Raw genomic sequence first — 22,479 nt, forward strand, 5'->3', positions numbered from 1 at the left:
TAAAATAATACTTATAAATTGAGTATAAAAATACTCAATTCCTGATATGTCCTTTCTCTCCCATGTTCCACCCAGCAATTTTCTGACAAGGGCAGGGATCACCGATTCCCATGGTACCAATAGGACATAGATTTGAACTGTCTGAGAGGATACATTTGGCATGTGGTTGAGCTACAGTCCAAACCTAGAGTTTCTGAGTCCAATCAATGAGCTTTGGCAACTTTGAAACATATAGCTCATTGTTATCAACTGGGTACTTGTGTTTTAGTCCCATTCCCTGCCTAACATACCTTTGTTTGTCCTTGATGGTAGGCCCATATGTTCAGTTCAGCCTATTGACTTGAACTTTGCGGATGAGCCATCAGAAAATGGTGCAAGAAACAAGATTGAGATTAGCATGGACTGTATCCGGATGCAAGACTCGGACCTCAGTGACCCCATGTGGGTGAGTGGCAGGAGCTTTTCCTTTCATCTGTGGGCCGTGTCCATCTTGAATGGATAAGACCATTGGGCAGAGAGTCAATGTGGTCAGCAGAGAGAAAATTAGGTGTTTGTGGATTTTGTGTCTTCTTCAACTCTTCTTTACTATATATGTTTCCACTGGTGTGAGGAAGGTGGGTTGGGAATAATCCCTTACATTCTTTATCTAAATCGTTCCTTGTTTCTATTCCAACTTGGAGTGGATGATACCAGTCCACGGTTTTACAGGAGGTAGAGAGAGTCAGAACCAGAGTCTAGGTCTGAATTTTATCCAAATTCTATACTACGGCAGACCCTTCTCCCATGGAACTATCCTTCTTAAATAAAGGAGGAAGAAGTAAATTCAATGTGAACACACAGATTTAAGTACCTGGTAACAGAGTTAGAGGAAAGAAGGTAAGTAATGCATAAAATAGTATTTTTGGGGGGTGGAGCTTTGCCACTGAGTCACTCATGACTTCAGGCTTCAGTTTCTCATTATAAAGGAGACCAGGAGTGTAATGGGCTAGTAATAATAAAACACTTTTCTGAAATGTCTAGATGAAATTTTCTGTATTTATAGAATACGTAGTACTGGTGGGCTTTTTTTTTGTCTTGTCTTTTATTATTCTTTAGAAATTATTATTCATTCACCATACAAATCCTGCTGCTTTTTCTGTAAAAAAAAATATATATACACACACATACGCACACACACAATTCAAACAAATCCTTCTAGAAAAATAGAGGGAAGAAAGAGCTAGGAAAAAAAGGTGATTTCATAGATCACATGTGGACATGATTTTGAACATCGCTTTAAAAAGACCTTGCCTTTCTTGTCTGATAGAAGATTTTACTGGAATTTTCACCATCTATATATTTTTCTAATCTGGATTGTACTATTTTTTTTTAATATTGAGATAAAGTGTGTCAGGACAGGGAAGAGGAAATATCCAAAAATATAAAGTTGCAACTTTGCAAATGTACTTATGTTTTGTCACTAAATTGTTAAAAAAATATTCTTCAGTGGCCCCTTCCATTCTAATACCAATACAGTTCTCAATGATCTTTGAGCTAGTGAAAGGAAATGGATGGATAAATCCAAGGAGCAGGGCAGGTCACTTAAGGCCTTATAATGTATTACAATTAAACATAAGTAGTGGTAAATTCTGATTCGACAGTGACTTTGAAATTAGGATATTTCCAACTCACTTAATAATATCACCTTTGGATAGGTAGCACAAGCCTAGGCAAACCTATCTTTTTATATTCTCTCCAGGGATTTTCTGTTCTAATTCCTGACTTCATAAAAGCAAATTAATTTATATAAAGCTTACAATGGAGAATCAAGCCTTTTTATTTACAGTTTCTACTATAATTTCACATACTTTCACACACTGAAGCATATGGTTTCTTAATGTGCCATGCCCTGTTTTACCTTTTATATTATTAGAAATTTTCTCCTTAGGAACATCTTAGTTTTTTGTTTGTTTTTGGTTTTGTTCTCCCCCTCTAGCCAATTCCTATCTATCTCTCAACAACCAGTTTACCCTGTCTTCTCTGGGAAAATTTCCATATCACTATTCACCACCAGTTTGAGTTAGGTACCATCCTCTGAAGCAATCTAGGGTATCTTTTTAGTCCTATTACTTATTATGTTATCATAATATTATCATTGTTTATTTCTCTGTCTCTTGAGGGGACGGGGTCGTATCTTATTGTGCTTAGTATTTGTTACCACAGTGTCATACAATAGACCCTCAGGAAATTGTGCAGTCATATGAAATGAGACTTGGAAGTTATCTAAAAAAGTCAAAAAGCTCTCTTTAAAGCAGTCCTGTCCAAAAGAACTTTCTTTCAATGATGGAAATGTTCTAAATTCTGTACTGTTTAATGCAGTAGCAACTAGCCACATTTTTCCTATGGGCATTTGAAGTGTGGCAAGAGCAACTGAGAAACTTAATTTTAACTTTAGTCAATTCAAAGTTAAATGACCACATGTGGCTAGTTGGTAGAATATTGGGTAGCATGGTTCTAGAATATCTCCAGTCAGAGCACTCTTCTCTCCTTGAACATTCACAACAGCAAAGCTTCCTGTCCCATCCACCTCTTGGATTCCTTCCCTTGTGACTATGGTCTGTCAATGTAGAAAATGTTATGATTTTAGGTAATTTATTCTTTACTTTCACTGTTTTCTCAATTCTGTTAGAAAATACCCAGATTTGCTATCTGAGCAAAAGTTCAGTTATTTATTTATTTATTTATTTATTTATTTATTTATTTATTTTATTTTATTTTATTTTATTTTTAAACTTCAGTTATTTAAAGTCCATTTGGGTGTTTTTAGTCCATTTTTTAGCTTTGGAGAAATCCTAGTGGAGTATCTGAGTAAGAGTCATGGAAGCTATACAATGATGTTAGGGAAAAAGGAAGAATAAGAAGGGGAGAAAGCCAAGACAATACATTGATGAGATTGTCCTCATGGATAAGAGTCTAGCTGAGAATGCACTGCTGTATGGGTTAGAGGCTATTGTTATTTAAGAAATACTGATATTTAAGAGAATTATCCATTTGTACTCAACAATTTTTTCCTGTCAATTATTTATATATATGTACTTGATATTGGTTCTTTGAAATAGATGTTTAATAATGTTGCTAGGATGACTGACCTGATTGAAACTTAGAGTGTTCAATTTGAAATTGATCCAGATTTTCCTGTTATAATTATAAATTTTTGAAACTGCATTTTCTTAAGCATCAATGTTTGATAATTAACATATTTGATATTTCATTTAATATTTCCAATCACTTTGTGAATTTTATAAATTAATAAATCAAAGAAAAAAATAGTTCAATAACTTTCCTAGGATGACGTGTACATTCCACAGCAGTGTCAGTGTCCTATCCATGCTATCGGACTTAATCTTTTCTTTTCTCATTTTTACTACACAGTACTATATTTAAGAGGAATTTGAACTCTATTTCTATTTATGTATCTGTCTCTTCCATGAGCATTAGGATGACTGTGTGGAGAAACCACTTCTCCCCATGAGATGGTCCTATGGTAGAGTCTCCACACTTTTCCTTCTCTGAAGAGGCACAGGTCGCCATCAGTAATGATGGATAATAAAACAGTTGTCCCATTACTTGTTGGCACCTTCAAGCTTGAAATTGTTTACCAGATTAAACTGAGGGTAACACAAAATCAGGAAATAAGACCTAGGAACATTGCAAGGAATAAGGGATTGAAATAATTCAGGAAAAGCTGGAAAACAAAATGAAAATATGATTTTTCCAGTGATAATTCATTTAGGAACTTAGGAAAGAAATATACAAGTTAAGGGAGAAGAAACTTGATTACATAAGCTTGCTTCTCAATTGCTGTTCTGTTTTTAATCTCCAAAGAAGTGAAATATTGCTAATAAGTTATAGTTTTGTATGAATCCTTTGTTTTCCCTTGTCTTAAGACCATTCCAACACCCTTATCTATGTCCACACGTGGAGGATACATAGATGGGAATATGTAACAATGACAGTGCTCAGCAACGGGAATGGCAAAATGGTAGATGTGGTCAAGATCCTGTAACTAGTGTTCTGGTTTGTAAAGTATTCTAAAAGAATCCTGGTTCTTCAAACAGACAACTGCTGCTACTTGGTAGCATATTTTCACTTTCCTTATGTATATAGGTTAATAGCTAAATAGTTCTAAAACTCTGCACATAAATTACTTTCTCTTTGCATATGGTATTTTTAAAATACGGGATTTTCGCTAAGTGTATCCTCACCTTACTATGCAAGAAATATGAATCTGTGGACACAACATGAAACAGCATGTCAGATTATTAAGGACAGAAATCTTGAAATTGAGAATGGCATCCCATTTTCATTGAGATTTAATACAACTTTCACCTTAATAATTAGTCATGAAATGGAATCATGATGTTTTGCTCTGATTATTAAAAAAAAAGGAATTTGAATTAGAATGATTTTAATATCCCTACACAATGAACTACATTGAATAGCAAATGAAGGTTGAATGAGATTTCTCAAAAATTTTTCATAATTTAGCCTATGTTTCCAAGATCCTGTTGGCTTTAGATTCTAATATATTCCTTTGTATCTCACCCTTGCCTTATTTACAAACTGTCTAAACATGCCTGCCATGTCTTCAAGAGGGAGATAGTGACATCAACATTTACATGTTTTCCTGGAATGACTGATGGAAACTATGTAACTTTTATTTTTGCATTTATTGGTCCTTTGTGCTTGAAAGGAAGCCCTATTTAGTTGAATTGGGTTTTTCCCTAGTGATTTGAGTGGCAATTACCTAAAACCATCCATTTTTGTAAATTCTTATTGTAGCATCCCATATATACATGAAGAGTCATCAGTTCTTCAGCTCTGTATCTCAAAAGAGCGGAAATTGTGTTTGTGTTTTGGAAAGGCTTAGGCCACAGCACCAAGCATTTTGCCCTACATTTTAACTGATCCGAGATTTCTATAAGATTTCAAGTATATATACTAGATCTAGCCACAAGCATTTCCTTAGTACTTTACTGTAAGCTATGTTCTTTGTGATACAGATGAAAAAATCATGGTCTCTAGCTTTGAGAATACCATAATATATCAAATGAGCAAATGTGTACAAAATTACACATATGTATGCATTTTTTTAAAGACACACGCAAAAGGAATGATTTATTGTGCCTGAGAAAGACTAGCAATATGTACAGAGAAGGTTATTTTTATATAGGCCTTGAAATATGAGTCAAATTGATCAAAACAGAATGGAAAAGAGGTCCAAGTTTCAGTAACTTTTATGAAAATAATGTATTAAAAACTATAATATAATGCTCAGACATTTTAAAATACAAGACATAAGCGTTTGGCTAAGGAGAAATTTCTAAAGAAAAAAAGAACAAAATAAAAATTTGAAAAATCGATAGCACATGTCAAAGGTTTAATGGCCCTAATAAACTAAATGTTTAAAAATTAATAAGAGAAAGATGAAGTCCCTGCTTTCTGGCAAAGAGTCTAAGTAATTCACAAATATTTAGCAGATAAAATAGTTCAACCTCTCTAATAAAAAAAAATTGTGAATTCCAACAATTCATAGATGGTATCATAGATTATCATCTACCTGGTCAGCAAAGATTTAAATGATTGACGATATCCAGTGCTGATGATATTGTTGAGAAACAATCTTTTCACTTTGAGCAGGAATATAAATTGATATATTTGGAGGACAATTTTGCCCATTCTAATTTATTTAATTTTAAAGGTAATTACCCTTCATCCATAAGTGCCACTTGTAGGAATTTTTTTTTGCACAACAATTTAAAATATGTAAATAAGTCTACACACAAACATACATGGGTACATATGGACATATGTACAAACACACACATATACGCAGAAATGAAGGCTTCATTGCAGCATTGTTTAAAATATCTATGAAATGGTAAGACCAGATAGAATTTTTTAGGCTTGAAAGTTTTAGATGCAGATAGGAAAGAAACTAGAGTTTAAAGCAAATGAGGGTTAAGCTCACCATTGAGAGATGGTATTAGCAATTATGATGCATGGTCATTTTCATCTTGCCAGTTTTATTGTTCATGAACCCCAGTGTGATTTCTGTGTTTGTGCTTTGTGTGGGGTATCTTTATGTTCTGGGAAAGATTATGTAGAATTGATATTATTTCTTATGAAATGTTTAGAAGAATTTGCTAATGAAATCATCTGGGCCTGAATATTTCTTTTTGGAAAGCTCTTTAATTATAAGTTCAGTTCTGGTAATTGTTACAGAACTATTGAGATGATTTATTTTGTCTTGGGTAAGTTTTCATAAATAGTGGTTTGTAGGGGCACCTGGGTGGTGCAGTTGGTGAAGCAGGAGACTCTTGATTTCAGCTTGGGTTGTAATCTCATGGCCATGATCTTATGGTTGAGAGATCGAACTCCATGTAGGTCTCTGCGCTCAGCATGGACTTTCCTTGAATTTCTCTCTCCTCCCTCTGCCTCTCCCACCCATGTGTGCTCTCTCTTTCTCTGTCTCTCTAAAGTAAAAAAAAATAAATCTTTAAAAAACAGTGGTTTATAAGGAATTGGTTGATTGCATCAACATTTTGAAATTTTGTATGAAGAATTGTTGGGAGTATTCCCTTACTACTTTTAATGTTTGTGGGAACTGTAATATCTTCCTGTTTCATTTCTGATATTGGTAACGTGTGTCCCCTCTCTTTTTCTCTAACAGTCTCACTGAGGGTTATTAATTGTATTGATCTTCCAAAAAGCCAGCTCAGTTTCTTTGGTTTCACTGTTTTTCTCTACTATCTTTCCATTTTCAGCTTTATTATTTCTAGTCTTATTTTCTTCTGCTTCTTTGGGTTTATTTTGCTCTTCTTTTTCAGGTTTCTTAAACTGAAAGTTCTCATTATTGAGTTGAGATATTTCCTGTCTTCTAATGTTAGTATTTATGTTTATAAATTTCCCATGAAACACTATATTAGTGGCATCTCCTAAATGTTGATATGTTGTATTTTTATATTGTTCAGTTTAAAATATTTTCTGATATCCCTTGAGACTTTCCCTTTGACCTGTGTGTATTTATAAGCATGTTTAATTTCCAAGAATTTGGGTATTTTCTGTTATGTATCCATTTCAGACTTCTAGTTTAATTCCATGATGATCAGAAAACCTACTTTATATGATTTCAAAATTTTGAAATTTGTTAAGTTCATTCCATATATCAGTTTATGGTTTATCTTGGCAAATGTTCTGCGGGCACTTGAAAAGACTGAATTCTTTTCTTGGGCAGAGTGCTCTGGAAATGTCAATTAGGGCCTGTTGGTTTATGGTATTATGAAGTTTTTCTCCATCCTTGCTTATTTTCAGGCTACTGGTTCTATTGATTACTGAGAGAAGGATATTGAATTCTTCAACTCCAATTATGGATTTATCTCTTTCTTCTTTCACATCTGTCTGGTTTTGCTTCATGTATATTGAAGCTCTATTTTTAGGTGCATTATTTTTGAGTTTGTTACATCTTCCCGGTGAATTGATCTTTTTGTCATTATATATTTCTCTTTATTCCTGGTAACATACTTTTTTCTAAAATCTCCTTTGTTTTTATATTAATGTAGCCAATTTAACTTTTGAGTAATGTTTGCATGGTAAATGTTTTCTTCATCCTTTTACTTTTGACCCATATTTATCATTATATTTGAAGTGAGTTGCTTCTTGACAACATATAGTTGGTCACTTTTTACCCATTCTGGCCATCTCTATTAATTGGTGTACTTACATCATATATATATATATATACATACACACACATACAGTGTGTGTGTGTGTTTCTCTCCATTGCTCTTTTGTTTCCTTTTCTCTGACACTATTTAGATCAGTTGGCCTATTTTTAGTATTTCCTTTTAATTATTCTATCTTGGTTTTGGCTATATTTCTTTGCATAATTTTAATTGATTCTTTAGGGGTTGTCACGCCCATAATTTCTCATAGTCTATTAAGAATCAATATTTTACCACTTCAAATGGAATGTAGAAAATTTGCCACAATATTGGTTTCATAACCCTCCCGCATGATGTTGTATTTGTCATATATCTATGTACATTGAACACTTCATCAGACAATGCTATAATTTTTTATTTTAACTATCAAGTGTATTTTTTAAAGATTTTATTTATTTATTCATGAGAGGCACAGAGAGAGAGGCAGAGACACAGGCAGAGGGAGCAGCAGGCTACCCGCAAGGAGCCTGATGTGGGACTCGATCATGGATCCCGGGATCACACCCTGAGTCAAAGGCAGAGACTCAACAACTGAGCCACCCAGGCATCCCTGTCAAATGTATTTTTAATGAACTCAAGAGAGTAAGTCTATTTTATTGAACAGGAGGCTATTTATCATTGATGTTGTTCTTTGTTCATACTAAAGTTACAATTCTCACTAAATATAAATCAGAAAGAATAGGAAATTCCATGAACAGTTTTATCAGAATGATTTTTTTCAGAGAACAATAGGTACTTATATGTTCTAAGCAGGACCATAAATCATGTCAGAACTCTAATTTGCTGAATTTTTATTGAATGTTTATAGTTTATAAACATTCCCTCCATACCTCCCTCAACCTTTTCTCTCTCCCTGACTATACACACATATGCGTGTACACAGACATACACACACTGACTCACTGTAACTCAATTTGAACCTCATCTCTAGATGATTTTTAAATTGCAGAATTGTGTCAAAGTTGTTTTTGATATGCCAATTGTTTGTCCTCATTTGACAGATTTCTTTCTTTCTATCATCTATCTATCTATCTATCTATCTATCTATCTATCTATCTATCTATCATCATCATCTATCTATCTGAAGAACATACACTGTGAACAAAGTATTCTTCAGTAAGTCTCTGTAGTGAGGCTACAAGGGACTAGTTAACAACATTGCTGAATGGGTCACTCAAAAATCCTAAATTTCCCTCCCTATGTGCCTCCTCCTGACTCAAAAGGTAGAAGAATCCTTGATATGTCATATAAACAGCAATTGCTTTCTGTATGTCTTGGTATCCCAGGCATCTGAGATGCATAATGTCTGCCAACTGTAAATCTGACACCAATATCAAGAGGTCACTTGAAGGAAAGTATCTCTGTTTTCCTTCTTCTCTCTTCCTACTTGATCTCCTTCAGGCTTCCAGGGCGACCCTCACATTGCTACTACCACTCTCTTTTTGCTTCTCCTACACATTCCCTTGTTCCTTTCTGAATGTCCTACTTCTTTCCCATCTCTACTTTCTCCTTGCCGGGTCTTCTAGAAAAATACTATGGTTTAGTGTAGGGAGACTCGATTAGAGGTTGTTTTTTGTTTTTGTTTTTACTTTGATGACTGCATTCTAATAGGATTTTACAGTTTATTACTTTAGAATTATGACATAAGATTTTTAGTCAGATACACTGTGGTTGGAATTCTGTCTATACCAGTTTTAGCCGTGTGAACCTCATAATCTCTATGAGCCTCTCTTTCCTCATTTTTATGGATAGACAATAACACCTATCATTGGCCTAAGAGAATTGCAATGATTTGTTTCATTATCTGATTTGTTTTCATTCAGAGTTCCTGGCATCTAAAAATATAGTCATTTAAAAATTATTATTTTTGTTATCACTTGTCTGTCTATCATAAGAACTCTGAAATAGGTGAATATATATTACCTTTCATAATAAAATACAGATTAGTAATTGCTCTGGTTATAAAAGCAATGCATACTAATGCAAAAGAACTTTAGAAGGAAGTATCAAAAGCATATGTAATCTCTATTTGGTGATAAAAGTTATAAAACTTTTAGGTTTTTTTTCCAGTTTTTTCCTTGAAGAAACAGATTCTATAAGAAGTATTTGGATCATGTCATATATAAATTTATAATCTACTTTTTTTCATTCAGTGGTGAACATATTTCTCTTATTCACTAATCTTTAAAACAACTTTAATTGCTATATTATGTCATTACATAGATGTACAATGATTTATTTAACTGTTCTCTTACTCATAGATTTTTAAGAGGAATATTTATATAGAAAATATTTTCTTGTGCTGGATCTTAGAAGTGTAATTATTAAGTAAGATTGTATGAACACCAGTGTTACTTACTTATTATCAAATTTCTTTTCATGAGTTTGTTTTCTTTTCAATTTATACTCCTACAACTGTGCAAAAGTGTCTATAAACTTTAAATTTTGGTTAAATAATCTCTTCTTTAAACAATGCAAATACTTCTAGGTAACTAAAGGAGACTCTAGGCATTTGCACATAGAAGGGAAAGAGTCCCTCTCAATATACCTTTGATTGCAATCTGTGGAAGGGATGGAGTTTTGACTGGAGATGAGTGAGACATTTTGGAGAATGGAGCATCTGTGAGTGGGGTGAGCAGGCCTCATTGGAATGGAAACAATATGAAGAAAGAGGTGGAGAAAGAAGAGTGCACAATGTATTTCCAAGCTGTCCCCTAGGATTAGCCCTGAACATGAGAATGCACATAACCTTTTCTCCTATCTGTGTAGCACTTCTTAACTCTTGCTCTTGGGATCTTTGCTACTCTTACTTCTTGGTTACCCATTAAAATAATCATTCAACCATAATTTGTACCAAATAAGCTTTTGTTTGTTAGTTCTATGAAAACAAATGAAACAAACAAAATATATTCCACATAGAAAAAGCCCTCCAATTTTTAAAAGGTGGGTTTGTAGTTACTTATTTGTTTATGAGATGGCCCAATATCCACTCAGATCAGACTGAGTTCAGGTGTCCCCAGAAGAGCAGACTGTTTTCCTGTTCTGTTCTTTGTGCAGTGTAGCCAATCAGATGGCACCACTTTGTTCAAGATTGCCAAGCCAGGGACTTTTACCTTAAACACAAGTATGCATTTCAAACCTTGAACAAACAGTCTGCTTAATAAAATAAGGGAAAGGGTTTTCTTTCTTTCTTTCTTTTTCTTCTCTAGAAATTCACAAACATCACTTGACAGGTGACAGCTCCTCCCTTACAAAAGGGGCTGTTTGCTTTTTGCTTTGGTGTTTGGGTAAACTGCAGCACGCACTGGCAGAGAATTTATTGCCTAAGGGAAGGTGTTTGCAGTCGCTGTGTTTAATCTGAAAAGAAACCCTTTTCCTTCAGTCCCCTCCCTCTTTTTTGGGGAGGGAGAGTTAGAAATGATAGCCCCAGGGAAATAGTTCCCCAACACCTGTCTTTGGTGTAACCTCAGCAATGTTACTTAAGACACTATGCTTAGTGTGTATGCATTCAAAATGACAAAGTTGAAGAGGGCAGATAAACAGAAAGGGATTTCAGCAGAAACACAGGAGCTAATTCTGACCTTGCATCCTCTTAAAAACTGATGAGTTTGAAATCTTAGCATGCTGGTTTAGAGAGAATCTGATTTATTTGAAGCAATATGCCGTGAGTCACCTGTTCTTTCTGTTAGCTACCAGTTTACTTAATATAGTTTAATCTGCAAAACTTGGAAAATTCTAGAATATTAGACATAGGAACTGTAAACATGATGTAATTCTACTCTAGCCTTCTTTAAGAGATGGGAAAAATAAGATCCAAGTTGATTAGGGTGAATTTCTCCAATGTTTCCACTAGGGTTTGTGGTTGACTGGATTAAACCTAACTTTCTGGATTTGTAGTTCTGCCTTTACATCTACTATTAGAGAGGGTTGCTGATGAGCTCAAGCTCTGGAGGTACCTTGCTGCCTGCATTTGAATCCAGATCTCTCATCTACTGCTTGAATGACCTTGGCTAAATTCTGGTATGTTTCTGAGCTTCCATTTATGCATTTGCAAAATGAAGATGATGGTATAGGTGACATACCAGAGAAAAGTTATTTAGAGTATTGAGATGAGACATGTAAAGCAGTTTACATAACATCTTGCATGAGGTCAGCTCTTAGTGGTGATGGTCATCACTGTTACTTCTTAGGATATGATAAATCTGGAAACAGGAAATTAGTAATCCCAAATAGAGCAATAACAGAATGCAGAAAAAAAAAGGTTATTTGCATGGATTTGTATTTTTGTATTGAAAAAGAAGAGGTAATATTTGGAGATAAACTAGTATGCTCTACAATGTGTTAAGCCCATTTTTTTTTCCCACTTGAAACTAGTTTCCTTCAAATTAAATTAAATTTTGAAGTAGATTTTTCTTAAAAGCTCATATACTGTGGTGTCCATTCAAGTCTCACTTTAATTACTAAATAGTATTTTGTTAAAAAAAATAGTATTTTATTTTAGTTAGTTGGGTATCATTCAATGTTAATATAATAACATTTTCTCTACTCCAGAGCACAAGCTTTGGGATTGGATATTGGATATCCCTGTGTTTGAATCTTATGTGATAAAGTCAGAGCTGCAAGGACTCCAAACAGTTTAGTCCAGTGGTTCTCAAAATGTGGTGCTGATGGCCAGCACCATCAGGAACTTTAAAAAATGTGAATATTTTGGGTTCCACTCCAGATCTGCTGAATCAGAAACAAGGAGAGGGAGGGCAACAATCTTTCAATAAGCCCTCTAGGTGATTCTGAGGGTGGAGAAACATTGGTGTAATCCAGTGTTTTAACCTATGTCTTTTTATAGGCCAAGAAACTCAGGCTCTGAGTGGAAAGTGACTTGTCCAAGGGTACAAAGCCATAATGACAGAGAAGAAACTTCAAGGCCAGTCTCTACTTTAAGATAGACATTTTTAGCTGTGGCTCATCTTAAAACATGTGGGAAGTTCTTCTGGGTAATGCCATTGAGAAAATAAAAAGGTAGAATGTCATAGTTTAGAAAAAGTAATAAGCATTATTTATTAAGTGGTTTGCTTTATGTCTTTATCAGTAAGATGTTGTTAAACAAATTCTCATACCTGGTTTTCTTAAATTTTAAGTTCATAAGAATCTTTTCCCTGGTAAAAAGACTAAAATTTCAAGCTTGTATTCTTGTCTATTCAACAAGAATTTGCTGATTATTTACTAAGTTCAAGGCACTCTGCTAAGGTTATAAAGTTTAAATAAAAGAGCTAAGTCTTTCACTGCCTATAACTTAAAATCAGTGGGGGAGACAGCTGTGAAGTTAATGAACTAGGTTATAACTGATCTAAGTGATCATATCAAAGAAAATATTATTGCTTACCTATTGAGAGATAAACAATAAATGGGTACCCATATTGGGTAACGGACCAGTTTAGTCATCAGCAATGACTGCTAGGCTTTGTAACTTTGGAGACAGTATTCACATCATACTCTATCAGAATCATAACTTTTAGGCATTAAGCAACTCAGTTGTCTGGCATCTAGCTAACATTTACTTCTTTCTATACATGAGACTATTTTTTAATAAATTTATTTTTTATTGGTGTTCAATTTGCCAACATATAGAATAACACCCAGTACATGAGACGTTTTCGGGAATGAATGAATAAATAGCATGTTCTACTCCCTAGGACCTCACAATTTATTATCAGACAGGAAACACATACAAACAATTCTTATCAAGATAGAAAGTGATAAGCACCAGAAGAGAATATAGACAAACTTCAACAGGAATTCTGATAATCATGTCTATATAAAAGCTCAGGAAACATACTGGCTATGTGAAAGAGGAGAAAGAGAAGTTATTTTAGACTATGAGAACTATCTAAGTTAGTTAGGGACCAGGCTTAAATGTGTGAAGCATTCTATGCAAGAGAATAAAAAATTTAGGTAAGAACTGGAGAATATTTGCCTCACTTTAGAATAACGCAAATTATTACTATTTTTTTAAGTTCTCTGGATCCACAAAACATGTATGTGGGCTACTAGGTTGAGACCCCTTGAGTTAAATGTATAAATTAATTTGGTAAATTATGTATTAGAAGGAAGGTCAGTTTGGTTTGGCTGGAACCCAACAGGCAAGAGAAGGAATAAGGAAATAGACAGAGTTGGGTTGGGATCAATTTAAGGAAAATAGGAATACATTCTAACCTGGTGGTCTTGCAGAATTGATTATTGGATACAGAGTATGAATAACTAAAGGATTGTGGCTGGAGATGTGGAGGTTCCTGCACATGCATATGACTCCAAACTCTACAATGTCATGGGCTTACTGTTAAGTAGAAGTAGGTGTATTGGGATTAAGATTGCATTTCTCTCTAGGACTATTCTTTTCAGAGAAGAACCTGTTCACTTTCTACTTTTTCTTCCCTAGCTCTTAAAGTAGAACAAAGATGAAAATGAGAATTCCTTTACTTTAGGGAATAGGTGAATAGGCTACTAACTAAAAAATAAGAACCATGTTGACAAAAAACTGGAATAGAAATGGAAAAAAAAAAGACACCCCCCCCCAAAAACAAAACAAAACAAAACAAAAAAAAGAACCCAAGGTTGATAAAACCAATAGCCAGATTGACTATTTCTGAGTAGAAGGGTTATGGGGATTTTCATCTAGTAAAAGGTAGCATCTAAATGTAGGTGGGGGGGGGGAGAGGAGAGAGGGAGAAAGCGAGACAGAGAAACAGAAAGACAGACTTCATTTGTGCAGTAAAAGCCTCTTACTTCATTTGTGGGCTATAGGTTACCTGAGTAAGGTGTCCGTCAGAACTATATTGTCTGCAGTGATTTGAACTTCATTTTTATCTCTTTTGTCTATCAAAGTTATTTTTTTAAAGATTTTATGTATTTATTTTGAGAGAGAGAGGGCACACATGAATGCATGAGTGGGAGGGGGTGGAGAAGGAGGAGCAGAGGGAGAGGGAGAGAGAAAATCTCAAGCAGACTCCCTGTTGAGCATAGAGCTCAAAGCTGGGCTCAATCTCACCACCCTGAGATCCTGACCCGAGAAGAAACCAAGAGTTGGCCACTTAACCAATTGAGACACCTAGGCGCTCCAAAGTTATTCTTTGTGTTTAGCAAAGACATACATATAATTCATCTATAGATTAATAAAAAAAAGTTCTTACTTCATTGTATTTATCATCCTCCCAAGAAGCTGAAGAGCTCTTAATGTACATTATTCAAAGCGTTTCTCACCACACCCTCTTAAAGAGATAGAAAGCAGGTGTTTTAATGTCTCAGCTGTGTACCTCCATGGCACAGAATAGTGAATCAGAAATTAGATATAAAATCCGCATGATTTGTCTTGGAATTGAGTGTGCTTTATTCCAGTGGATGTTACTACCTAATTAGAACTTAGATGGCCTTATAAAATATGGCTTTTAAAAATAGCCCTCTCCTTTAGACATCTGGGTTGGGTATCAAGATGACTTTTCTAAACCTGAACGTTAGTGGAGTGTTAAGGATATAATGATGTTGGCTGCTGTGGACAAAGGGAGGCAGCACAAACTCTCTAGTGAATTCAATAGATACAGCCCATTCCCCATTTAACCAAGGTATTTATGTGCCTTCCAGCAATAGTTTATTTTGAAAAAGTAGCAACTCAGCTGCTTGGAATGGATCAGATAGAAAATGAAGAAGGATATGGAGGAGGAAAAAAATCTATTTTGTGATCATCGATAATAGGAAACTGATGTGTTCTAGTATGTCATCTCTTTTTCTTGAGATTCAAGAATTAACACATCACATATAAAATTAAGATCTTGGGAGGTCTTTTGGCATAGGAAGATAACTTTACTATCTCTTCCATTTTGATAAACACTCAAACGTTAGCAGTCGTGAGGTTTAGTGAAAAGCCACCTAGGAGTCAGAGGTCCAGGCTACCAGTCCTCGTGCTGCTGTCACTAACTGGCTTTCTTCTGATGAACAAATAACCTCCCCGTCTGAGTCCTATTTTCCTAACTTGTAAAAGCATGGAATTGGACTGGTTGATATCTCAATCCCTTCATCCATATAATGGATAAATCACCAATCTTTGTTTCTGAGTTCAGTCTTCGGCTAAAACTCCTTTTGTGTCTTAATGTGACTTTGATGGGAACATAGTGCAGGCACACATATTTTCCTAAACCATTAGTGAAAAACATATAAACTAATGTGCCCTGTTTGGAACATAAAAACCTGTTCTAAATAATAGCAATGTGGCATGGAATCTAAAGGGTTAGTGACTGTCTTTCTTTTCCTTTAATTCTCTAGGTCAAGGGGAAGGGGGACTTGCAAAAATCAGTACACGAAAGCAACATTTTCATGTTTGAGAAAATGAGTACTTCCTAATCAGTGCTGCTGGTGGAGGCGAGGTGGGCGGTGAGGGATTGTACTCCTGAAGATTAGTCATGAATATGAATACTGTCTGGAGCTGGAGAAAGGAGAATGGCCTGAGTCCTGCTACTCCCCCACTCCTCCTCCACTGTGCTACCTCCATCTGCCTCATAAGCCCGGAGGCAGTGTTCCTTCCAAACAACTACTTGCCTAACCAGTTCATTGGAATGTCTTTCTACAGACTGTGTCCTCATTCAGATTTCTTCTGAAAATGAACCTCTCTAAAAGCATAAATCACATTTAAAAAACAAAACACAGTGGTAAATGTTACACACAAAAATCTCTTCTTTGGTTTAAAAAAAATGCACAAACAAGCCCGCCCATTTTTGTTGACACTACAACAAAAATAAGAGCAATTAGGAAAACAGTTGCCTTGCACCTTTTAAAGAGAAGGCTTTTTCTCTTGGTTGCATCTGTTCTTTGGGGTGACAGGTATTAAACTCACTTGATGTAATCTTTCCTGCTTACCACACAAACACACACCATGTCGATCCCTCGACTTGCAGTCTAGGAGTGATTTTATAAAAATATTAAATATATGTTCTCCTTGCTGGCATTTTAAAATAACAAATAATAAAGTGTGAAGGAAAAGATAAGAACTGTAGATGGACACAAATTTTACCCTGTAACAATCATGCCTTCAAACAAACATATGAAAGGTCTTTATCTATGAAAGAAGTTTAATAACTTGGAGTATGCACTGAGAAACCTTTCTTCATTGTATAATAGCATCTTAGACAAAAACTGAGGTGTCCATGGATTTTTTTTTACTTTCTTTTCTTCTTTTCTGACCCCATTGCTCATCTGCATCATACTAAAAAACCTTGAGTGGCAATGACTCACATGATATTTTCTTATTCTGGCTGCATACAGTTCCTAAATAAATAGGAATCATTTGTGATTTAAATTCATTGAAAAAAAAATAAAAGTGTGCTGATCTTTTATGTAGTGGTAGTGGGATGGTGTTCACAGTGTTATAGACCTTGAATTTCTTGCTTTTTCTGGTGAAATTCTGAATGGTGAAGGATAAAAATAAGCATTTGCTTTGCTGGTTTTATTTTTGAAGGAATTCCCATAATCGTTTGAGGTTTGGCAAATTTGAAGTTTGGTTTTAATTTCAATTATTCTTCTGTAAAGACAGAATGAAACTTGCCTTATTAATCTCTCAAGAGGTTCAGCTAAAGAATAGTTCATGGTTGGAAACCCATGAATCTCAACCTTACCATGCAGAGTCTAGGACACTAAATCGTCTGATGGGTGATAGAATCAAGCCATTATCTTATGACTGAATTACCAAGAGGAAAGAAACGCTTCGTTCACACATTTCAATAGACTGTACAGTCTATACAAAAATAGGCCATTGTACAGCGAGGAGGGTGTTGCCATAGAAGTTTGGGAACCTAAATTCTGGTCATGAATTCTACACCCTTTACCTGAGTGACCTGACACATGTAACTACCACTCGCTAGTTTCAGTTTCTTTACTTACAAAATAGGTAACTGATATTCAAATCTAGACATCTTGATATCTAGATTTTGATATCCAAGTTTTCCTAGAATAACCCATAAAAATGAAAACTCATGAATATGTCAACACACAAAACAAATGAAGTAGCATTTTATTATTAGAGATTTATTCCAAGAGCTAAGTACTGTGAACTCTGTGTTTAAATATCCTGGGTGTATGAATAACTAACTCATCCTAAGCATTAGGGTTGTTGTATTTTTTCTTTTATAAAATGGGATTAATATGATTATTGTGAAAGCTAAATGAGATAGTAAATAGAAAGAAATCACAATAGCATTGCTCAATATTTTTTTTAATATTAACTTTTTATTAGGCCAATCATGGAACACAATGAGTTGTTTTAAATAAACACAACTTAAGGGGTGGTTTTAATAAAAATTATGATTTAGGGCAGCCTGGGTGGCTCAGCGGCTTAGTGCCATCTTCAGCCCAGAGCACGATCCTGGAGACCCAGGATCAAGTCCCATGTCGGGCTCCCTGCATGGAGCCTGCTTCTCCCTCTGCCTGTGTCTCTGCCTCTCTCTCTCTCTCTCTCTCTCTCTCTCCCTCTCCCTCTCCCTCTCCCTCTCCTTCTCTGTTTGGATCTCATGAATAAATAAATAAAATCTTAAAAAAAAAAAGAAATTATGATTTATCACCTTTAAGATCCAGCCTTTTTTTGTTTGTTTTGTTAGCGGTGTTATTTTTATAATGTAATTCTTTTTCTTTTTAAAAAAAATCTTGAGTCACAAAGATTATAAGTGGTTGCAGATTATTTTTTAAACTTTCTTTACAATTTCTAGATAATTGTTCATCAAATTGTTCCAAATCTGGAAAGACCAATAGCAAATATATATATATATATGTATATATATTAAATTCAAAGCACTACAATCAAGCAATTATTTTCATTTTTATCATAAACAAAAAATTCTGACCCCAAATCTTGAATTTAGCATATGCATCAAAACTTGCTATGATACAATAGTACCAACTGCACAATGAGGGTTGACTTGCCATACAGTTGACTCAACTTTAGACTGTCACAAGACCATGTACTGAAAATGTATTTGGCAGTGGTGTATGGATGTCATAGTGAGAGTTCTTATAGATTCAAGTGCAGGTAATGGATAAAATACAGGCCTAAAAAACAAGCATGCACACAAACACGCACACACACACACACACCCCTTCCTAATCAGTGACATTGATGAAAAGTACAAGCAAGTGTGCAGAGATGGCCAGAGAAGCATCATGCCATGTTCAACACAAAAGCAAGTTAATGTAGCTGCAGAAAACTTGTTTAAAGCCCATAGCCCATATCTACTACTTAACCAGTTATGTGACTTACAACAAGTTATCTCACCACCCTGTGCATCTTCCCTCATTTGTAAAATGTGAATTATAATAACACCTCCCTAATAGGCCAATATGAATATAAAATCATAAATAAAAATCATGTAAATTAAAGCACTAAGAATCATACCCTAGTCTTAAGAAGTGCTGAACCAATGCTTGCTCCCTACTATTGTTGTTTTCTGACAACAGATAATTTATGTATAATCATGATATAGATGATTTATATTCCATGTTAGGGATGTATCAAAAGAGAAAGTTTTTAAAATGACTGTACCCGTTTAGACATCCAAACATGCTATGCTTCACAGTGGCCATCTTGGGCAGCATGGGCAGTTCCATGCTTGACCTTCTCCTTGTCACTCACCTTCAATGACAGCTTATCAGGTATATAAGAAAATATATGTCCTTGTTTCAAAACTACTCTTTTTTTCTCAGTTAGAACTGTCTTATCCAATTGGATCCCTCACTTTATACACTAAATTTGGCAGTGCTAAATACAGTTTTGGTTTTTGTTTTTTTTAAAGGCTGAAAATTTGTCACCATTAATTTTATTCCAATAATGAGTCACAAACTGATTTATAAATTATGACAGATTGTTCTTGAAGCTTGAAGCGCCATGAAAACAGGAATCATTACTTTCTTTTCTGTAAAACATATTAGAAAGCCTGGCCTAATCAAGTGCTCAGCAAATGTTTGTTGAATGGTTTGAAGGTCCAGTTGACTCATCTCTTTAACCAATTTCTTAGCTCCCTAAGGAAGTAACACAATGTGAGTCTTCTGAGTGCCGCACAGAACCTAATGGACACCACATAATCATTCTACTCTGCTATTGTCTTGATCTAAGTTTTGAAAAGTAGACACAATCCCTCCAAAAATTTCTTGTCCGTCCTCATTGGATTTTTTTTATCATTTCTATATGCCATCTATTGCTTCTTTTGTTCATCTAGAATATGTAAATATTAATTTAAAATGCTTCTTTGACATCTATTAAACAATTTGTAATAGAATCAAGGAACAGAAGTTTGGGCATTTGGGGAATTATCAAAAAGTATCGTGCCTAGAAGGCTGTTCTTTTTTCTTTGAAGAACATTTTTCTCTGAGTTTATGCAAATTTGAGGAGGCTAAACCAAATCTCTAAAGATTGTTAGGCAGGACAAAATGTTTAATGTTGCAAGTTTTCTCTTGAAATTAATCAGTCACTTCTGTATAAATCATGTTCTATGTCAGAGGTTTTCGTTTGAATGAATCAAAGCTAATTGCAGTAAGGATTTAGAAAATGATACCTATTCATCAAAAGCAAACAAATAAATAAAATAGCTTATGTTTGAATAACCTTCTGCAGTTTAAAAAAGTTATTTCATGTCCATTATCACTCTTGATCTTCACAACTACATGTAATATATATCTCATGCCATTAGAAGTACATTAACTCTTTGGATTTTTGATGTAATTAAATGTTATTAAAAGCAATTTGACTTCATTAGTGAACAGGTTAGTATGTATGTCCAAATAAAAGGCACCCATAACATTCTATATGTTAAACAATTGAAAATGTGACTCTTGTTCTGGAGTTCCAAGTTAAAGAATAGGATCTCAAAGATGCATATTCTTCTTTTTTTTTTTTTAATTTATTCATGATAGGCACACAGGGAGAGAGAGAGAGAGAGGCAGAGACACAGGCAGAGGGAGAAGCAGGCTCCATGCAACAGGAGCCCGACGTGGGATTCTATCCCGGGTCTCCAGGATCGCGCCCTGGGCCAAAGGCAGGCGCCAAACCGCTGCGCCACCCAGGGATCCCAAAGATGCATATTCTTTAACATTGCTTCACACCCTACTTGCAGGTCATATTTATAAAAAGCTAACCGTGAAAGATATTTTCAGCATTGATCACCTGATTGACCTTGAAGAAACCCTTACTTTCTTGAATTACTCATGATTGCCTTCTTTTTACTACAGATTCTTTTTTTAGACTTCCTGAGTTGAGTATTTGGGCATACTCAATGGTATCAGCACCACTTGGGACTGAATAAAGGATTGTTTGGTTGATTGCTTGGTTATCGGAGAGTGAGATCTTGGCTCTCATTCAACTAAAACAGAAAATGTCTGGGCAATGTCTGCTAATGTTGATCAGTAGGGTCAGTTCTCACCAACATTCAGCAAAATCATCAATTGATTCACTTATTAGAGTGTATTTGAAACCTTTTGCTGTATAAGACCCTGTTTAATATTTGTATGCCCAACCTAATAGTGTTAGTGGGGATATTATCCTCAGTAGGATGTGATAGTGTATCAGAAACTTTGTTTGCTGAGCACTGTGAAGTGATAAATTGTCCTTTGTTTGCATGGCTAATTGTAAGTGTTTGGAAACACTCCTTTTATGTACTAAGAGCAGCTAATGAAGACAGTTAAATGAACCTTTATAATGAATCTAGGAGTTCAAGTCAGCTAGGAGCTCTGCACAGTCTGCTAATTTGCTTCTTATCCCTCGCCAAATTTTTATGTATCACTTCCCAAGCAGGACGCCTATTCTGAATAGAATGGCAAGCCAACTTGTTTTTCTTTATAACTTAACACAGTATGCACTCTTTTAGAACGTTGGTGCTGGAACAAGTTTTAGAGATCATCTATTCAGTAAAGGAAATGAAGCTCAGAGAAGTAAAATGGCAAACCCTAGATTACATAGCCAGTTGGTGAAGAAACCAGCCTAGCATCTACACGTCCTGATTGTTTGCATTATACTGTGATGCACTCTTTAGAAAAATAAGTGCTGGGGTTGCCCAGGTGGCTTGGTGGTTGAACGTCTGCCTTTGGTTCAGGGTCATGATCCTGGGGTCCTGGAATCGAGTCCCGCATCGGGCTCCCCATGGGGAGTCTGCTTCTCCTTAAAAAGGAAGGAAAGAGAAAGAAAAGAAAAGAAAAGAAAAAAAGAAAAAAAAGAAAAGAAAAGAAAAGAAAAGAAAAGAAAAGAAAAGAAAAGAAAAGAAAAGAAAAGAAAGGGAAGGGAAAGGAAGGGAAGGGAGGGAGGGAGGGAGGGAGGGAGGGAGGGAGGGAGGGAAAGAAAAGTAAAGTGCCTGTATACTATCTCTTGGGGAAACTCTATTTCCCCAATCTATATATACCAACTTGAGACTGTCAATTTGTCTTGGATAATGTGAAATAGTTGCTCTCACATTATCATTTTGCCTAACCACAGCATATTCTCATTCGGAGAAATTATCAAGATTCTTCTAATGTGTTTTGGTGTTTACTCAATGCCAAGTTAGGTGCCTAGACTACCATGTTTGATGGAAAGGTAGATTGAATTTCTGCAGCATTTCCAAGACTTGTGCTCTAAGAACATAGCACGCCCACCCCCCACATAATCTTGTCCTGCAGCCTTGGTGGTGTAATGAATTAGTCTTGCACGAGTCTGCTGCTT

General features: G+C 35.2%; 1 protein-coding gene across 8 annotated transcripts in view; it reads left to right on the forward strand.

The window, feature by feature from the left end:
* TP63 (tumor protein p63) overlaps positions 1-22,479 on the forward strand; it is a 219,129-nt gene that overhangs the window by 78,869 nt on the left and 117,781 nt on the right. For all 8 annotated transcript variants that reach the window (XM_072807823.1, XM_072807822.1, XM_072807824.1 and 5 more), the window contains one exon: positions 313-445. In XM_072807823.1, coding sequence (XP_072663924.1) covers positions 313-445 — 133 coding nt within the window. The remainder of the gene's footprint in view (positions 1-312; positions 446-22,479) is intronic.

The sequence above is a fragment of the Canis lupus genome, chromosome 31 (assembly GCF_048164855.1).
Source record: "Canis lupus baileyi chromosome 31, mCanLup2.hap1, whole genome shotgun sequence".
NCBI lineage: Eukaryota > Metazoa > Chordata > Mammalia > Carnivora > Canidae > Canis > Canis lupus.